The sequence below is a fragment of the Mustelus asterias genome, chromosome 31, assembly GCF_964213995.1.
Source record: "Mustelus asterias chromosome 31, sMusAst1.hap1.1, whole genome shotgun sequence".
NCBI lineage: Eukaryota > Metazoa > Chordata > Chondrichthyes > Carcharhiniformes > Triakidae > Mustelus > Mustelus asterias.
This window is the reverse complement of record NC_135831.1, coordinates 9,373,469-9,390,576: the sequence shown is the minus strand read 5'-3', so window position 1 is coordinate 9,390,576 and position 17,108 is coordinate 9,373,469. Positions and strand designations below refer to the sequence as shown.

The 17,108-nt window shown below is 48.2% G+C and overlaps 1 protein-coding gene across 4 annotated transcripts in view; it reads right to left on the bottom strand.

Annotated features, from left to right (window-relative positions):
* LOC144481730 (misshapen-like kinase 1) overlaps positions 1 to 17,108 on the bottom strand; it is a 283,663-nt gene that overhangs the window by 49,800 nt on the left and 216,755 nt on the right. For 2 of the 4 annotated variants that reach the window (XM_078200874.1, XM_078200876.1), the window contains 4 exons: positions 13,559 to 13,582; positions 10,544 to 10,719; positions 7,735 to 7,861; positions 4,436 to 4,579 (listed from right to left, as the gene is read on the bottom strand). In XM_078200874.1, coding sequence (XP_078057000.1) covers positions 4,436 to 4,579; positions 7,735 to 7,861; positions 10,544 to 10,719; positions 13,559 to 13,582 — 471 coding nt within the window. The remainder of the gene's footprint in view (positions 1 to 4,435; positions 4,580 to 7,734; positions 7,862 to 10,543; positions 10,720 to 13,558; positions 13,583 to 17,108) is intronic. The other 2 variants (XM_078200875.1, XM_078200877.1) reach the window with 1 other exon arrangement.

Genomic DNA, 17,108 nt, shown 5'->3' with positions numbered 1-17,108 from the left:
AAATTAAGGAGAGTATTAAATTAAAAACCGAGGCGTACAGAGTGGCCAAAAATAGTGGAGAATCGGAAGATTGGGAAAACTTTAAGAAACAACAAAGAACGACTAAGAAAGCGATAAAGAAAGGAAAGATAGGTTATGAAGCTAGGCTAGTTCTAAATATAAAAAATGATAGTAAAAGCTTTTACAAATATATAAAAAGGAATAGAGTGGCAAGAGTGAATGTTGGACCCTTGGAGGACGAGAGGGGGGATTTAATAGTGGGAAATGAGGAAATGGCTGAAACTTTAAATACGTTTTTTGTGTCGGTCTTCATGGTGGAAGACACAAATAGTTTACCGAATATTAACGATAGAGGGTTGGTAGGAGGAGAGGTACTCAATACAATTAATGTTACCAGGGAGGCAGTGCTTGGTAGACTAACGGGACTGAAGGTGGACAAGTCCCCGGGCCCGGGGACTGAAAGAAATGTCAGAGGTAATAGCGGATGCGTTAGTGGTTATTTATCAAAATTCGTTGGATTCTGGGGTAGTGCCGGCAGATTGGAAAACGCCTAATGTTACGCCGCTGTTTAAAAAAGGAAATAGACAAAAGGCGGGTAACTACAGGCCGGTTAGCTTAACGTCTGTAGTTGGGAAAATGCTGAATCCATCATTAAAGAAGAAATAGCAGGCCATCTGGATAAGAATGGTTCGATTAAGCAGACGCAGCATGGATTCACGAGGCGAAAGTCGTGCTTGATGAACTTGTTGGATTTTTATGAAGATGTGACTGGTGCGGTTGACGGAGGGGAACCGGTGGATGCGGTGTTTTTGGATTTCCAAAAGGCGTTTGATAAGGTGCCTCACAAAAGGTTGCTGAAGAAGATTGGGTCACACGGAGTTGGGGGTAGGGTGTTAGCGTGGATTGGGGATTGACTATCCGACAGGAAGCAGAGAGTCGGAATAAATGGGTGCTTTTCTGGTTGGCAGATGGTAACTAGTGGCGTGCCGCAGGGATCTGTACTGGGGCCTCAACTATTTGCCATTTTTATAGACGATCTGGAGGAGGGGACTGAGTGGAGGGTAACAAAGTTTGCAGACGACACAAAGATAAGTGGAAAAGTGAATTGTGTGGAGGGCGTAGAAGGTCTGCAGAGAAATTTGGACAGGCTGAGTGAGTGGGCGAGGATCTGGCAGATGGAGTATAACGTTGACAAATGCGAGGTTATTCACTTTGGAGGAAATAATAGCAAATCGGATTATTATCTTCATGGAAAGAAATTACAACATGCTACTGTGCAGAGGGACCTGGGGGTCCTTGTGCATGAGACGCAAAAACCCAGTCTGCAGGTGCAACAGGTGATCAAGAAGGCAAATGGGATGTTGGCCTATATCGCAAGGAGGATAGAATATAAAAGCAGAGATGTCTTGCTGTATCTGTACAGGGCATTGGTGAGGCCACAGCTGGAATACTGTGTGCAGTATTGGTCCCCTTATTTGCGGAAGGATATATTGGCCTTGGAGGGAATGCACAGAAGGTTCACCAGGTTGATACCAGAGATGAGGGGTGTTGATTATGAGGAGAGACTGAGCAGATTGGGTTTGTACTCGTTGGAATTTAGAAGGCTGAGGGGGGATCTTATTGAGACCGATAACATAATGAAGGGGCTGGATAGGGTAGAGGTGGAGAGATTCTTTCCACTTAGAAAGGAAGCTAGAACTAGAGGGCACAGCCTCAAAATAAAGGGGGGTCAGTTTAGGACAGAGTTGAGGAGGAACTTCTTCTCTCAGAGGGTGGTGAATCTCTGGAATTCTCTGCCCACTGAAGTGGTGGAGGCTACCTCGTTGAATATGTTTAAATCACGGATAGATGGATTCCTGATCGGTAAGGGAATTAGGGGTTATAGGGATCAGGCGGGTAAGTGGAACTGATCCACTTCAGATCAGCCATGATCTTATTGAATGGCGGGGCAGGCTCGAAGGGCTAGATGGCCTACTCCTGCTCCTATTTCTTATGTTCTTAAGAATATGGGAGTTCAGTCACAAATCAACCATGATTGCATTGAATGGCAGAAGGCGGCTGAGGGGTTTAAAATTCCTTTACCGAGCATTGTTAACACTGGAGTGGGGTATGAGCTATGTTGCACAAGATCACTGTGCACATAGCGGCAGCACGGTGGTTAGCATCGCTGCCTCACAGCACCAGGGACCCGGGTTCGATTCCCGACCTTGGGTCACTGTCTGTGTGGAGTTTGCACGTTCTGCCCCCGTGTCTGCGTGGGTTTCACCCTGATGCTCTGGTTTCCTCCCACAGCCTGAAAGATGTGCAGGTTAGGTGGATTGGCCATGCTAAATTGCCCCTTAGTGTCCAAGGATGTGCAGGGTGAGGTAGATTGGCCATGCTAAATTGCCCCTTCATGTCCAAAGATGTGCAGGTTAGGTGGATTGGCCGTGCTAAATTGCCCCTTCATGTCCAAGGATGTGCAGGGTGAGGTGGATTGGCCATGCTAAATTGCCCCTTAGTGTCCAAAAATGTGTAGGTTTGCAGGATTGGCCATGCTAAATTGTCTCTTAGTGTCCAAAGATGTGCAGGTTCGGGGGATTAGCGGGGTAAATACCTGGGGCAATGGGAATACGGCCCGGGTGGGATGCTCTGTTGTAGAGTCGGTGCAGACTGCAAGGGCCGGGTGGCCTCCTTCTGCACTGTCGGAAATCCTATAGAAATAGGAATTCTATGAAATCTGCACCTCTCCTTATCCTGCATTTTAAATACATCTCTCACTTCGGAAGCACAGAGCGCCAAGTCAAAGTTCAAATAAAATCCAGTGACAACAAAAGGAGCAGCTGCTATCGTGGGAACACAAGTTGGATTGATCACTCGAGTTGTGCACGAAATGCCCAGGAAACGTTTGAGCCAAGAGATAGTGTCACGAGGCAAAATTTCTCATCTGCTCACTGGTCCAGGTCTCCAGGACGAACATAATTATCAGTCCTTAACCTGAAGGCCGTCAATCCCAGAATGTTACGGAGCTGAAGTCTACCGTCCATCATTTCACCAACAGGCATCTTATACTCGACACAATTCAGCGAGGGAAGCAGCTGATCCGGGGAAAGGTATCACTGCATAAATGTAGGACAGCAGATGGATGGCTCAGGGGATACAAGGAGTACTTCCAATTGAGGACACGTGACCAAGTAATGCTTTGATGTCTGTTTTAATGTTGGCTACAGAAGCTGGTTCCGCAGTATTGCAACACAACGTGCAGCAGCAACAGTTGGAGCTCCGCAGGCTCACGATGTTCCCTCAAACATCCGACTGCCTCCGAAGGAAATATCATTTCAGCCACGTTCAAAATAATTAATTCGATTTCTCTAAGTCTGATCTGTTTAGTACCACAGAAAGGCCGGCTAATTTAGCACGGCCAATCCACCTGGCCAGCACATCTTTCGGACTGTGGGAGGAAACCGGAGCACCCGGAGGAAACCCACGCAGACATGGAGCGAACGTGCAGACTCCACACAGACAGTGACACACGCTGCAAGGCAGCATTGGGACTACGACCAGAGAGATTCTGTCTGGGCAATTTAGCACGGCCAATCCCCCTAACCTGCACACCTTTGGACACTAAGGGACAATTTAGCATGGCCAATCCACCCAACCTGCACTTCTTTGGACACCAAGGGGCAATTTAGCATGGCCAATCCACCTAACCTGCACATCTTTGGACACTAAGGGCAATTTAGCATGGCCAATTCCCCTAACCTGCACACCTTTGGACACTAAGGGACAATTTAGCATGGCCAATCCACCCAACCACCACATCTTTGGACACCAAGGAGCAATTTAGCGGGGCCAATCCACCTAACCTACACATCTTTGGACACTAAGGGACAATTTAGCATGGCCAATCCCCCTAACCTACACATCTTTGGACACTAAGGGACAATTTAGCATGGCCAATCCCCCTAACCTGCACATCTTTGGACACCAAGGAACAATTTAGCATGGTTAATCCATCCAACATGCGTATCTTTGGAGTGTGGGGGAAACTGGAGGACCCCACACAGACACGGGGGCGGAGTGCAAACTCCACACAGACATGGGTTAATTAAAGTTTGAATTATTACTATTCTTTTCAGTTTGTTTATTAGAGTCACAAGTAGGCTTACATTAACGCTGCAATGAAGCTAGTGAAAATCCCCTAGTCGCCACACTCCGGCGCCTGTTCGGGTAACACTGAGGGAGAATTTAGCACGGCCAATGCACCCTAACCAGCACGTCTTTCAGACTGTGGGAGGAAACCGGAGCACCCGGAGGAAACCCACGCAGATACGGGGTCGAACGTGCAAACTCCGCACAGACAGTGACCCGGGGCTGGAATCGAAGCCGGGTCGCTGGCGCTGTGAGGCAGCAGAGTTGCTAACCACCCTTGCCACCCAATTGCAGCGTTACTCACCTCTGCCATATTATCGTCCTGCTGGGAGTTCGGTCCTTTGGGATCAGTCGGGGAATGACTCTGCCGCACCAAATCGGGCAGGTTAACGTGACTTGTGAAACCATTGCTGTCTGGCAGGTGGACCCCTCGTTCCTCCTCAGGTGTCTGCGGAAAGAGACAACATTTACACGTCTCTCTCTCTCTCTCTCACACACAGACAGCTGCTTGGAGCTTCTCCATGAACCTCTGGCACAGGTAAGCAAAATGTTGTTGGAAAATCATTCCAGGAGGAATCCAAGTAACATTTTAAATTTTCTTCCACTGCTTATTCCACTTCGGTAGATAATTAAATATGGGGAAGAAACAGTGTGAAGTTAAAAATTATTTGAAGTAACCAGAGTTGGTTGCATTGCATCATTGAAAACAGACCAAGGACTAAGCATCATGGGTGCCAAGAGTGCAGAATCATAGAATCCCTACAGTAGCAGGAAGAGGCCATTCGGCCCCTCGAGACTGCACCGGCAACAATCCCACCCAGACCCTATCCCCGTAACCCCATGTATTTACCCTGCTAATCTCGCTGACACTAAGGGGTAATTTAGCATGGCCAATCCACCTAACCTGCACATCTTTGGACACTAAGGGGCAATTTAGCATGGCAAATCCTTTCCGGATGTATAACAGCTTGGTATGATTCCTGCTCTGACCAAGGTCGCAAGATACTGGTAAGCTAATGGAGAAGATCCTGAGGGACAAGATTTATGAGCATTTAGAGAGGTTTAGAATGCTCAAGAATACTCAGCATGGCTTTGTCAAAGGCAGATCGTGCCTTACGAGCCTGGTGGAGTTCTTTGAAAATGTGACTAAACACATTGACAAAGGGAAAGCGGTAGATGTGGTTTATATGGATTTTAGCAAGGCATTCGATAAGGTCCCCCATGCAAGGCTTCTCGAAAAAGTGAGAGGGCATGGGATCCAAGGTGCTGCTGCCCTGTGGATCCAGAACTGGCTTGCCCAAAGGAAGCAGAGAGTGGGTATAGATGGGTCTTTTTCTAATTGGAGGTCGGTCACCAGTGGTGTGCCCCAGGGATCTGTTCTGGGACCCTTGCTGTTTGTCATTTTCATAAATGACCTGGATGAGGAAGTGGAGGGATGGGTTGGTAAGTTTGCCGACGACACGAAGGTTGGTGGGGTTGTGGATACTCTGGAGGGATGTCAGAAGTTACAGGGGGAGATAGATAGGATGCAAGACTGGGCAGAGAAGTGGCAGATGGACTTCAACCCAGATAAATGCTTAGTGGTCCATTTTGGCAGGTCAAATGGGATGAAGGAGTACAATATAAAGGGAAAGACTCTTAGTACTGTGGAGGATCAGAAGGACCTTGGGGTCCGGGTCCACAGGACTCTAAAATCGGCCCCGCAGGTGGAGGAGATGGTTAAGGCGGCGTCTGGTGTGCTGGCCTTTATCAATCGAGGGTTGAGTTTAGGAGGATAATGATGCAGCTATATAAGACCCTCGTCAGACCCCACTTGCAGTACTGTGCTCAGTTCTGGTCGCCTCATTACAGGAAGGATGTGGAAAAGATTGAAAGGGTGCAGAGGAGATTTACAAGGATGTTGCCTGGATTGAGTGGCATGCCTTATGAGGATAGGCTGAGGGAGCTCGGTCTTTTCTCCTTGGAGAGACGTAGGATGAGGGGAGACCTAATAGAGGTATATAAGATGTTGAGAGGCATAGATCGGGTGGATTCTCAGAGGCTTTTTCCCAGGGTGGAAATGGCTGCTACGAGAGGACACAGGTTTAAGGTGCTGGGGGGTAGGTACAGGGGAAATGTTAGGGGGAAGTTTTTTACACAGAGGGTGGTGGGCGAGTGGAATCGGCTGCCGTCAGTGGTGGTGGAGGCAAACTCAATAGGGTCCTTTAAGAGACTCCTGGATGAGTACCCATCTATACCCACTCTCTACTTCCTTTGGGCAAGCCAGTTCTGGATCCACAGGGCAGCAGCCCCTTGGATCCCATGCTCTCTCACTTTTTCGAGAAGCCTTGCATGGGGGACCTTATTGAATGCCTTGCTAAAATCCATATAAACCACATCTACTGCTTTCCCTTCGTCAATGTGTTTAGTCACATTTTCGAAGAGCTCCACCAGGCTTGTAAGGCACGATCTGCCCTTGACAAAGCCATGCTGAGTATTCTTGAGCATACTAAACCTCTCTAAATGCTCATAAATCTTGTCCCTCAGGATCTTCTCCATCAGCTTACCTCAATAGGATGGAGGGTTATAGATAGGCCTAAAAGGTAGGGATATGTTCGGCACAACTTGTGCTGTAGTTTTTCTATGTTTCTAAACTACAGAGGGTCGTGAAAGTAGTCCCATCACATAAGAAGATCATAGTTTCTTATAGTGCAGGAGGAGGCCATTTGGCCCATCGAGTCTGCACCAACCACAAACCCACCCAGACCCTAGCCCCATATCCCTATTCATTTACCTTAGCTAGTCCCCCTGACACTGAGGGGCAATTTAGTATGGCTAATCCATCTAACCTGCACATCTTTGGAGTGTGGGAGGAAACCAGAGGACCTGGAGAAAACCCACGTAGACACAGGGAGAATGTGCAAACTCCACACAGACAGTGATCCAAGCCGAGAATCAAACCCGGGTCCATGGTGCTGTGAGATGGCAGTGCTGACCACTGTGCCGCCACCGTGCCGCCCACCCACTGACTCTATCCACACCTCCCACTGCCTCGGGAAAAGCAGCCAGCGTAATCAAGGACCCCGCATGCCCAAACCATTCTCTCTTCAACCTTCTTCCGTCGGGAACAAGATGCAAAAGTCTGAGGTCACGTGACGACCGACTCAAGAACAGCTTCTTCCCTGCTGCCATCACACTTTTAAATGGACCTACCATATTTAAGCTGATCTTCTCAACACCATAGCTCTGACTGTAACACTACTTTCTGCACCCTCTACTTCTCCCCTATGTACTCTATGAACGGTATGCTTTGTCTGTATAGCGCGCAAGAAACAATACTTTTCACTGTATCCCAATACATGTGACAATAATAAATCAAATCCTTCTCCCCTATGTACTCTATGAACGGTATGCTTTGTCTGTATAGCGCGCAAGAAACAATACTTTTCACTGTATCCCAATACATGCGACAATAAGAAATCAAATCCTTCTCCCCTATGTACTCTATGAACGGTATGCTTTGTCTGTATAGCGCGCAAGAAACAATACTTTTCACTGTATCCCAATACATGTGACAATAATAAACCAAATTAAATCGCACCGCGCAGTATATCTCACACCTACCCTCTGTACAATCATTGTCCCATCTCCGTAGGAATTGCCAGACGGTTCAACCGCTGGAGGTTCTTCATCATCGTGCACCACCATTGTGTTGATGCTGTCCGTGTCACCGTCCTTGTTACGGCTTGGTCTGGGGAACGAAGGCCAAAAGGAGAGTGAATCAGCGGTGGTCCTGGAACCTCTCTCCAGTAGCTCCCAGGTCCTCGATCCACCTTCACTGCTGCTTGCGACACATGGAACCAAATACACTGAAGGAGCTGCCACTTTTACAAAGATAGGGAGCCTCCTCCATCAAGAGAAAATCGCTGGCGTCACGCTTGTCTGTTTTTCACTATTTTTAAATGTATTTGTTCATGGGACGTGGGCGTTGCCCTTTAAGGGCATTTAAGAGTCAACCACATGTAGGCCAGACCGGGTAAAGAAGGAAGATTTCATAGAAACTAGAAGCAGGAGGAAGCCATTCGGCCCTTCGAGCTTGCCCCGCCATTCATTTTGATCATGGCTGATCATCGGATCAATATCCTGATCCCCCCCGCCATATCCCTTGATCCCTTTAGCCCCGCGTGGGCGGCACGGTAGCACAGTGGGGGCAGCACGGTAGCACAGTGGTTAATACTGCTGCTTCACAGCTCCAGAGACCTGGGTTCGATTCCCGGCTTGGGTCACTGTCTGTGTGGAGTTTGCACATTCTCCTCGTGTCTGCGTGGGTTTCCTCCGGGTGCTCCGGTTTCCTCTCACAGTCCAAAGATGTGCGGGTTAGGTTGATTGGCCATGCTAAAATTGTCCCTTAGTGTCCTGAGATGCGTAGGTTAGAGGGATTAGCGGGTAAATATGTAGGGATATGGCGGTAGGGCCTGGGTGGGATTGTGGTCGGTGCAGACTCGATGGGTCAAATGGCCTCTTTCTGCACTGTCGGGTTTCTATGGTTCTATGGTTCAAGAGCGATATCTAATTTCTTCTTGAAATCACACAACGTTTTGGCCTCAAATACGTTCTGTGGGAGTGAATTCCGCACATTCACCACTCTCTGGGTGAAGAAATTTCTCCTCACCTCAGTTCTAAAAGGTTTACCCCTTATCCTCAAACTATGATCCCCTATTTCTGGATTTCCCCACCATCGGGAACATTCTTTCTGAATCTACCCTGTCTAACCCTGTTAGAATTTTCTATGAGATCCCCCTTCTCACTCTTCTAGTGAAATCAATCATAACCTAAAAGGACATCAGTGAACCAGATGTGTTTTTCCGACAATCACGAATAGATTCACTAATAGGTTACGAATAGTGAGACTAGCTTCATATTCCAGGCTTATTTTGATGAATTGAATTTATTAATGGGGTATAAATTCCGCTCGCTGCCATGGTGGGATATGAAGCCCTTTCCCCTTGGATTACCACCCAGTGACGTTATCACTATCACAGAATCATAGAAACCCTACAGTACAGAAAGAGGCCATTCGGCCCATCGAGTCTGCACCGACCACAATCCCACCCAGACACCCCCCCCCCCCCCATATCCCTACATATTTTACCCACTAATCCCTCAAACCTACGCATCTCAGGAAACTAAGGAGCAATTTTAGCATGGCCAATCAACCTAACCTGCACGATGTCATCGGATGGTGACAATCTGGAACTCTGCCTGAAGGGGTGGTGGAGGTGGGAACCCTCACTTAAGATGAGCACTTGAAACGCCGTAGCATACAAGGCAACAGAACAAGTGCTGGAAAATGGGGTGATAGATAGGTGATAGTAGGGCGGTACAGACATGATGGGCTGAAGGGCCTCTTTTTGTGCAGTGAAACTCTACGAATCTGTAACTCGCCATTATGTGTTGTTGCTGGGGTGTGGGGCGATATATTTGACCATGTTTGCATGTGAAGAATGGCCACTTAACTGAGGCACAAGGCAAATAGAATTTTACCTCAGGGACGAGAGAAATAAATTTGGGCTGGATAATCATAGAATCACTTAATAATGATCACCTAATTGTTTTTTTATTCATTCCTGGGACATGGGCATCGCTGGCTGGGCCAGCATTTATTGCCCATCCCTAGTTGCCAGAGAACAGCTGAGAGTCAACCACATTGCTGTGGCTCTGGAGTCACATGTAGGCCAGACCGGGTAAGGATGGCAGATTTCCTTCCCTAAAGGGCATTAGTGAACCAGATGGGTTTTTCCGACAATGGTTCCATTGGTCATCAGTAGATCCTTAATTCCAGTTTTATTTTTATTCTATTCAACTCCCGCCACCTGCCATGGTGGGATTTGAAAATCAAATTGACAAGAATGAGCCCAGGTCCCCCAGAGCATTAGCTGAGCTTCTGCATTAATAGTCTGGCAATAACACCATAGAATCCCTACAGTGCAGAAGGAGGCCATTTGGCCCATCGCGTTTGCACCGACCACAATCCCACCCAGAACCTATCCCCATAACCCCATACAATTACCCTAGCTCGTCCCCCTGACCCTAAGGGGCAATTTAACAGGCCGATCCACCTAACACGCACATCTTTTGGACTGTGGGAGGAAACCGGAGCACCCGGAGGAAACCCACGCAGACACAAGGAGAACGCAGAGACAGTCAGCCAAGCCGGAATCGAACCCGGGTCCCTGTCTCTGTGAGGCAGCAGTGCTAACCACTGTGCGCCCAGGCTATCCTACCACTAGGCCATCAATGAATTGGCATCCAATGCTCTTTTCTCCACTCAAACATTGCCATATTTTGTGGCCTGGTCTCGCTTTTACAGCCAACTAGCCAGTCCCAAAGGGACAGTACCGCCACCTCAGCCCGGGCAACAGGAGCCACCTACCCTGACCTGGAACCATCAGAGCTGGACAGATTCTCGTCTTGGTGGTCATTTTCCCCTTCCTCCTCCTCGTCATCGCTGCTGCCAGAATCCTCACTCGAGGAAGAGTAGTCCATCACTTTAACTGGTGGCTTGGGCAGTTCATCCGTCCGGATCTCTTTCCCCAGGTTCAGCATGTCCTTCAGAAACACATCAAAGCTCTTACGACATGGTAGCAAAAACAGCAAAAACCCACGCCAACCGCGAGGTGGCCACAGCGAACCTATTCCTTCCATAAAGCAAGGCAACTACTGAATTTTGCACACATTTTGAGACAGAGGCGTTTTACTGCGAATAGGCCAAGCAAAAGAAAAAACAATTATGCATCTTCCATAAATTGCCAACAGAACAACTCAAACCGAACCTTATCGCAGAAATGATATTTTCTCGACTCAGATCCCAAAATCAAATTGACAAGAAAGATCCCAATGCCAAGATGAGAAACAGCATTGCCACTTGTAAAAATCGTCCATCTGATTGCTTCTTTCACCCCCTGCCCCCATTTAAAAGCTTTACATGGTTATTCCAATGCAGACAGGCCCAGTCTTTATCAAGTTCGCCCACCCAACAAGATGCCTTTTGCAGTATGAAATCTGATCTTAAATCCAGGGATATATGCCTTCACTGCTTATTGATTACTTGAATTTCTTGATGTCACGTGAACCTGTCTGACCTTCTCGATTTTACTTCAATATCCCCGATATGTCCTTTCCAATTCATGACCCACCTCGTATAGCCATCTTTCAGTGAGCTCCTTTTAAAAAGACCACACTTCTCTCCTGGGATAGAAACCTCGAAAATAGGAGCAGGAGGAGGCCATTCTGCCCTCTGAGCCTGCTCCACCATTCATTATGATCACGGCTGATCAGGCAACTCAATAGCCTGATCCTGCTTCCCTCCATATCCTTTGATCCCCTCGCCCCCCAGTGCTACATCTAACTGCTTCTGGAAATCACACAATGTTTTGTCCTCAACTACTTCCTGCGCTAGCGAATTCCACACATTCACCACCCTCTGGGTGAAGAAATCTCTCCTCATCTCTGTCCTAAACCGTCTACTCTGTATCTTCAGACTGTGACTCCTGGTCCTGGACACCTGGCCATCGGGAACATCCTTCCTGCATCTACCCTGTCCTGCTAGACCTGTTAGAATTATATAGGTTTCTATCAGACCCCCCCCCAACCTCGTTCGTCTGAACTCCAGCGAATATAATCTTAAATCGGCTCAATCTATCCTCACACGTCAGTCCCGCTATCCAAGGAATCAGCCTGGTAAACCTTCGCTGAGCTCCCTCTGGAGCAAGAACATTCTTCCTCACATAAGGAGACCAAAACTGCACACAATACTCCAGGTGTAGCCTCACCAAGGCCCTGTACAATTGCAGCAAGACATCCCAGCTGCTGTACTTGAATCCTCTCGCTGTGAAGGCCAACACACCATTTGCCTTTTTTACAGGCTAAGTAATTGGGAAAAGATTGCAGGACTGGTGTTAAGTGCAGGAGAGTGTGACTAATTGGATTGCTCTTTCAAAGAGCAGGCAGAGGCATGACGGACTGACTGGCCTCTTCCCATGCTGCCTCACGATTCAGATCTTTGACACTCGGTGACCACCCAGGAGGCTTTCTTTGCATTCCCTCCAGTGCTCAGAAACAAGGAGCAGGAGTAGGCCATTCGGCCCTTCGATCCTGCTCCGCCATTCATTTTGATCATGGCTGATCAATATCCTGATTCCCCCCCTTCCCCCCCAAATCCCTCGATCCCTTTCGCCCCAAGAGCGATATCTAATTTCTTCTTGAAATCACACAATGTTTTGGCCTCAACTACTTTCTGTGGGAGTGAATTCCACACATTCACCACCCTCTGGGTGAAGAAATTTCTCCTCACCTCAGTTCTAAAAGGTTTACCCCCTTATCCTCAAACTATGACCCCCTAATTCTGGATTCCCCCACCATCGGGAACATTCTTTCTGAATCTACCCTGTCTAACCCTGTTAGAATTTTATAAGTTTCTATGAGATCCCCTCTCACTCTTCTAAACTCCAGTGAATATAATCCTAACCGACTTAGTCTCTCCTCATATGACAGACCTGCCACCCCAGGAATCAGCCTGGTAAACCTTCGCTGTACTCCCTGTATAGCAAGGACATCCTTCCTCAGATAAGAACACCAAAATTGCTCACAATACACCAGGCATGGCCTCACCAACGCCCTATACAGTTGCAGCAAAACATCCCTATCCGTATACTCAAATCCTCTTGCTATGAAGGCCAACGTACCATTTGAAGATGTCCTATCACACATTCAGCTGATCCTTCTCTTCACCCGAGGTTTTACTGCAACACCATATTCTGCACCTGCTTTGCCATCTCTTCGAAAGAGCTGTCTAATTAGTTGCACTCCCCTGTACTTAACACCAGTCCTATACCTGCCCCTTTCCTTCTCCCTGATGTACTCTATGAACGGTATGCTTTGTCTGTAACAGCTCACAAGAAACAATACTTTTCACTGTATCCCAATACACGTGACAATAACAAATCAAATCCTTCTCCCCTATGTACTCTATGAACGGTATGCTTTGTCTGTATAGCGCACAATACATGTGACAATAATAAATCAGTCAACCAATTCTGTATCACGACAATCAGAGGTGGACGTGGGATTCAAGTCGTGGTCTAACCAGAGCGTTGTAGAGTTTAATCTTTTTCTCAACCATATTCTGCGCATCTTGGCTTGCCTGATTGCTTGTCTGCATTGGTTAGATACATGGAACAAGACTCTCTTTCACCATTATCCTGGGCTACTTTAGCCCCACTGGCCAGTGTGGCAATTGAGTGCAGGTGAACGAGGAGAGAGAGAGATGTCAAATCAACTTGCAAAGCTGAACGTCAAACCAGGCTCAACTTAGGACAAACACGATCCAATGCATAGATATCTCCAAGGACAGAAACATGCTTACAGCGTAATACAGAATGACACTAACCTCACCTATTGCTCGCTTATAGCTCTGAGGGTTTGCAAAGATTGGGAGGCAAAAAGGCAGAAGGCGACAAGTTATTAGAAAGCAAATGGAAATCACATTGTTAAGTTAATTCAAATGCAATATTGCAACCAGAGCATAGTCAAAGTCACACCTGTGATATAAAGAGAAGGGTCTGACGGTTTCAAGACAGAATTACAAGTCAAATTCATAGTTACAGGATACATAGTGTGTCTTACATGACAATAATTCAATGTTCCTTTTTACATCAACTGAGAAGAGAAATTTGCATCACTGGCTTGAATTGCATGCCAATACTTCATAGAATCCTTACAGTGCAGAAGGGGGCCATTTGGCCCATCCCCGTAACCCTACATATTTACCCCACTAATCCCCCTGACACTAAGGGGCAATTTAGCACGGCCAAGCCACCTAACCTGCGCATCTTTGGACACTAAGAGGCAATTTAGAATGGCCAATCCGCCTAACCCGCCATTTGGCCCATCAAGCCTGCACCAACAACAATCCCACCCAGGACCGTCCTAACCAAAACCCCCACGTATTTACCCCACTAATCCCCCTGACACCAAGGGGCAATTTAGCATGGCCAATCCACTTAACCTGCACATCTTGGGACACTAAGGGGCAATTTAGCATGGCCAATCCGCCATGTGGCCAATTCGAGTCTGCATCAACGACAATCCCACCCAGGTCCCAAGCCGTAACCCCACGTATTTACCCCACTCATCCCCCTGACACCAAGGGGCAATTTAGAATGGCCAATCCGCCTAACCTGCCATTTGGCCCATCAAGCCTGCACCAACAACAATCCCACCCAGGACCGTCCTAACCTATAACCCCACGTATTTACCCCACTCATCCCCCTGACACCAAGGGGCAATTTAGCATGGCACATTTTTGGACTTTGGGAGGAAACTGGAGCACACGGGGGAAACGCAGTTATAGAATCATGGAATGCTACAGTGCAGAAGGAGGCCCACTCGGCCCATCAAGTCTGCACTGACCACAATCCCACCCAGGCCTCATCCCCACAACCCCACGCATTTACTCTAGCTCGTCCCCCTGACACTCAGGGGCAATTTAGCATGGCCAATCCACCTAACCCACACAGACACAGGGAGAATGTGCAGACTCCGCAGAGACAGTGACCCGAGGCCGGGAATCGAACCCGGGTCCCTGGCACTGTGAGGCAGCGGTGCTAACCACTGTGCCACCGTGCTGCCCTTCACTGGGAAATGCTGAACGCATTGATTTAATTACCAAGTGAAAGTGCCCGAGATGGAACACATCTGACATTTGACCAGGCATCGAGATTGCAAGATGCTTCTCCACAGGGTTGGAGGAAGGAAGGGAGAGTTGGCAGGTGATGGCAGTGTGGGAGCTGCCATGGCAAATGACCACAGCAATTCACCTGTGAGGACTTGATTAAAGGAAAGGCAAATGGCTGAAAGATTTTTTTTTGCTAAGAAGTACTACTGCAAGTCGAGGGGGTAGGTGTTGCTGGGTAATAAATCTTGCACTGTCAAGTGCTGAAACAACAGACTCAAGAGTATCTGCTGTGGTGTAAGTTTCCCGCTACCAGCTAAGGCGGTGAGTAACCAAGCCACACAAACTAGAAAGGCCCCTAGTGAAATTCTCACCTCAAGTCACTGTGGGCCACTATAATCTGCCAAAACATGCACAAGAGTTGGCAAATCATGTTGCAGCTATATAAAACCTTGGTTAGGCCGCATTTGGAGTATTGCGTGCAGTTCTTGGTCGCCACACTACCAGAAGGATGTGGAAGCTTTGGAGAGAGCGCAAAGACAGTTCACCAGGATGTTGCCTGGTCTCGAGGGTGTTGGCTATGAGGAGAGGTTGAATAAACTAGGATTGTTTTCACTGGAAAGACGGAGGCCGAGGGGAGACCTGATAGAGGTCTACAAAATGATGAGAGGCACAGACAGGGTGGAGAGTCAGAGGCTTTTTTCCCCAGGGTGGAAATGTCAATTACAAGGGGGCACAAGTTCAGGGTGAGAGGGGGAAAATTTAAGGGAGGTGTTGCAGGGGAAACTATTCACAAGAGAATGGTGGGTGTCTGAAACACGCTGCCAGAGGAAGTGGTGGAAGCAGTACATTAGCAACAAGAGGCAGCTGGATGGGTCCATGAATAGGGAGGGAATAGAGGGATACGGACCGAGTAAGGGCAGGAGGTTTTTCTTTAGTTTAGTTAGGGCATCATGATGGCATGGGCTTGGAGGGCCGAAGGGCCTGTTCCTGTGCTGTACTTTTCTTTGTTCTTCTGTATTCTTTCTGGGGCAGCATGGTGGCACAGTGGGTTAGCACTGCTGCCTCACAGAGCCAGGGACCCGGGGTTCAATTCCGACCTCGGGTCACTGTCTGTGCAGAGTCTGCACGTTCTCCCCGTGTCTGCGTGGGTTTCCTCCCACAGTCCGAAAGGTGCGCGGGTTAGGTCGATTGGCCATGCTAAATTGTCCCCTTGGTGTCAGGGGGATTAGCAGGGTAAATGTGTGGGGTTTTGGGATTAGGGCCTGGGTGGGATTGGGGTCGGTGCAGGCTTGATGGGCCGAATGGCCTCCTTCTGCACTGTCGGGATTCTTTGTATGCCCGAGTGAGGAAGGGAAATGTCGGCCAGGGACTCCATTCCCTGAATGAAGTCCATATTTGCGGGCATCAAACGAGGAGCGTTGAGTAATTCCTGCCTGCCCTCCCTGCTCACACGTTGTTCACACAAAGAACGCTAATTTAAGGAGGCATTAAACTGGGCTTGGCAAGTAGATCACAAACCCCCACAGGCTGGGAATTGGCCAAGCACAGAAAATGCTGGAAACATGGGAGTGGTCACCCGTTATCCGGGCAGTTGACACGTTAAGATCTTTCATCAGAGCACGTCAAAACTTTCAAATTCTGCTACGGGCTGAGAATCCCCAGCTGCCTTCGAGTTTTCTTTTCAACTCCTGACACACAATTGGCAGACGATTACTCAGGACGGGGAGTTAGGCACTGGAGGAGATAACATCATGAACAAAAGCCGGGAGCCATAGGGTACAGAGCAGAAGCTGCACATTTTAAGCAAAATGGGTAAACGATCATATATATTACACGGCTTCCAGGAAACTGGAAGTCTGCGCAGTCAGTACCTCTGGATTTTCAGAGTAAGTTTAAGTTTATTTATTAGTGCCACAAGTAAGGCTTACATTAACACTGCAATGAAGTTAGTGTGAAAATCCCCTAGTCGCCCCACTCCGACGCCTGTTTGGGTAACACTGAGGGAGAATTTAACACGGCCCAATGCTCCCTAACCAGCACGACTTTCGGACTGTGGGAGGAAACTGGAGCACCCGGAGGAAACCCACGCAGGCACGGGGGGAGAGAACATGCAGACTCCGCACAGACAGTGACCCCCCCAAGCTGGGAATCGAACCCGAGTCCCTAGTGCTGTGAGGCAGCAGTACTAACCCACTGTTTCATCCAACTGGCACCGTACTGGCTCTTGTCTGAGGCACATGGTACTTAGGATTGTGCGGTTACT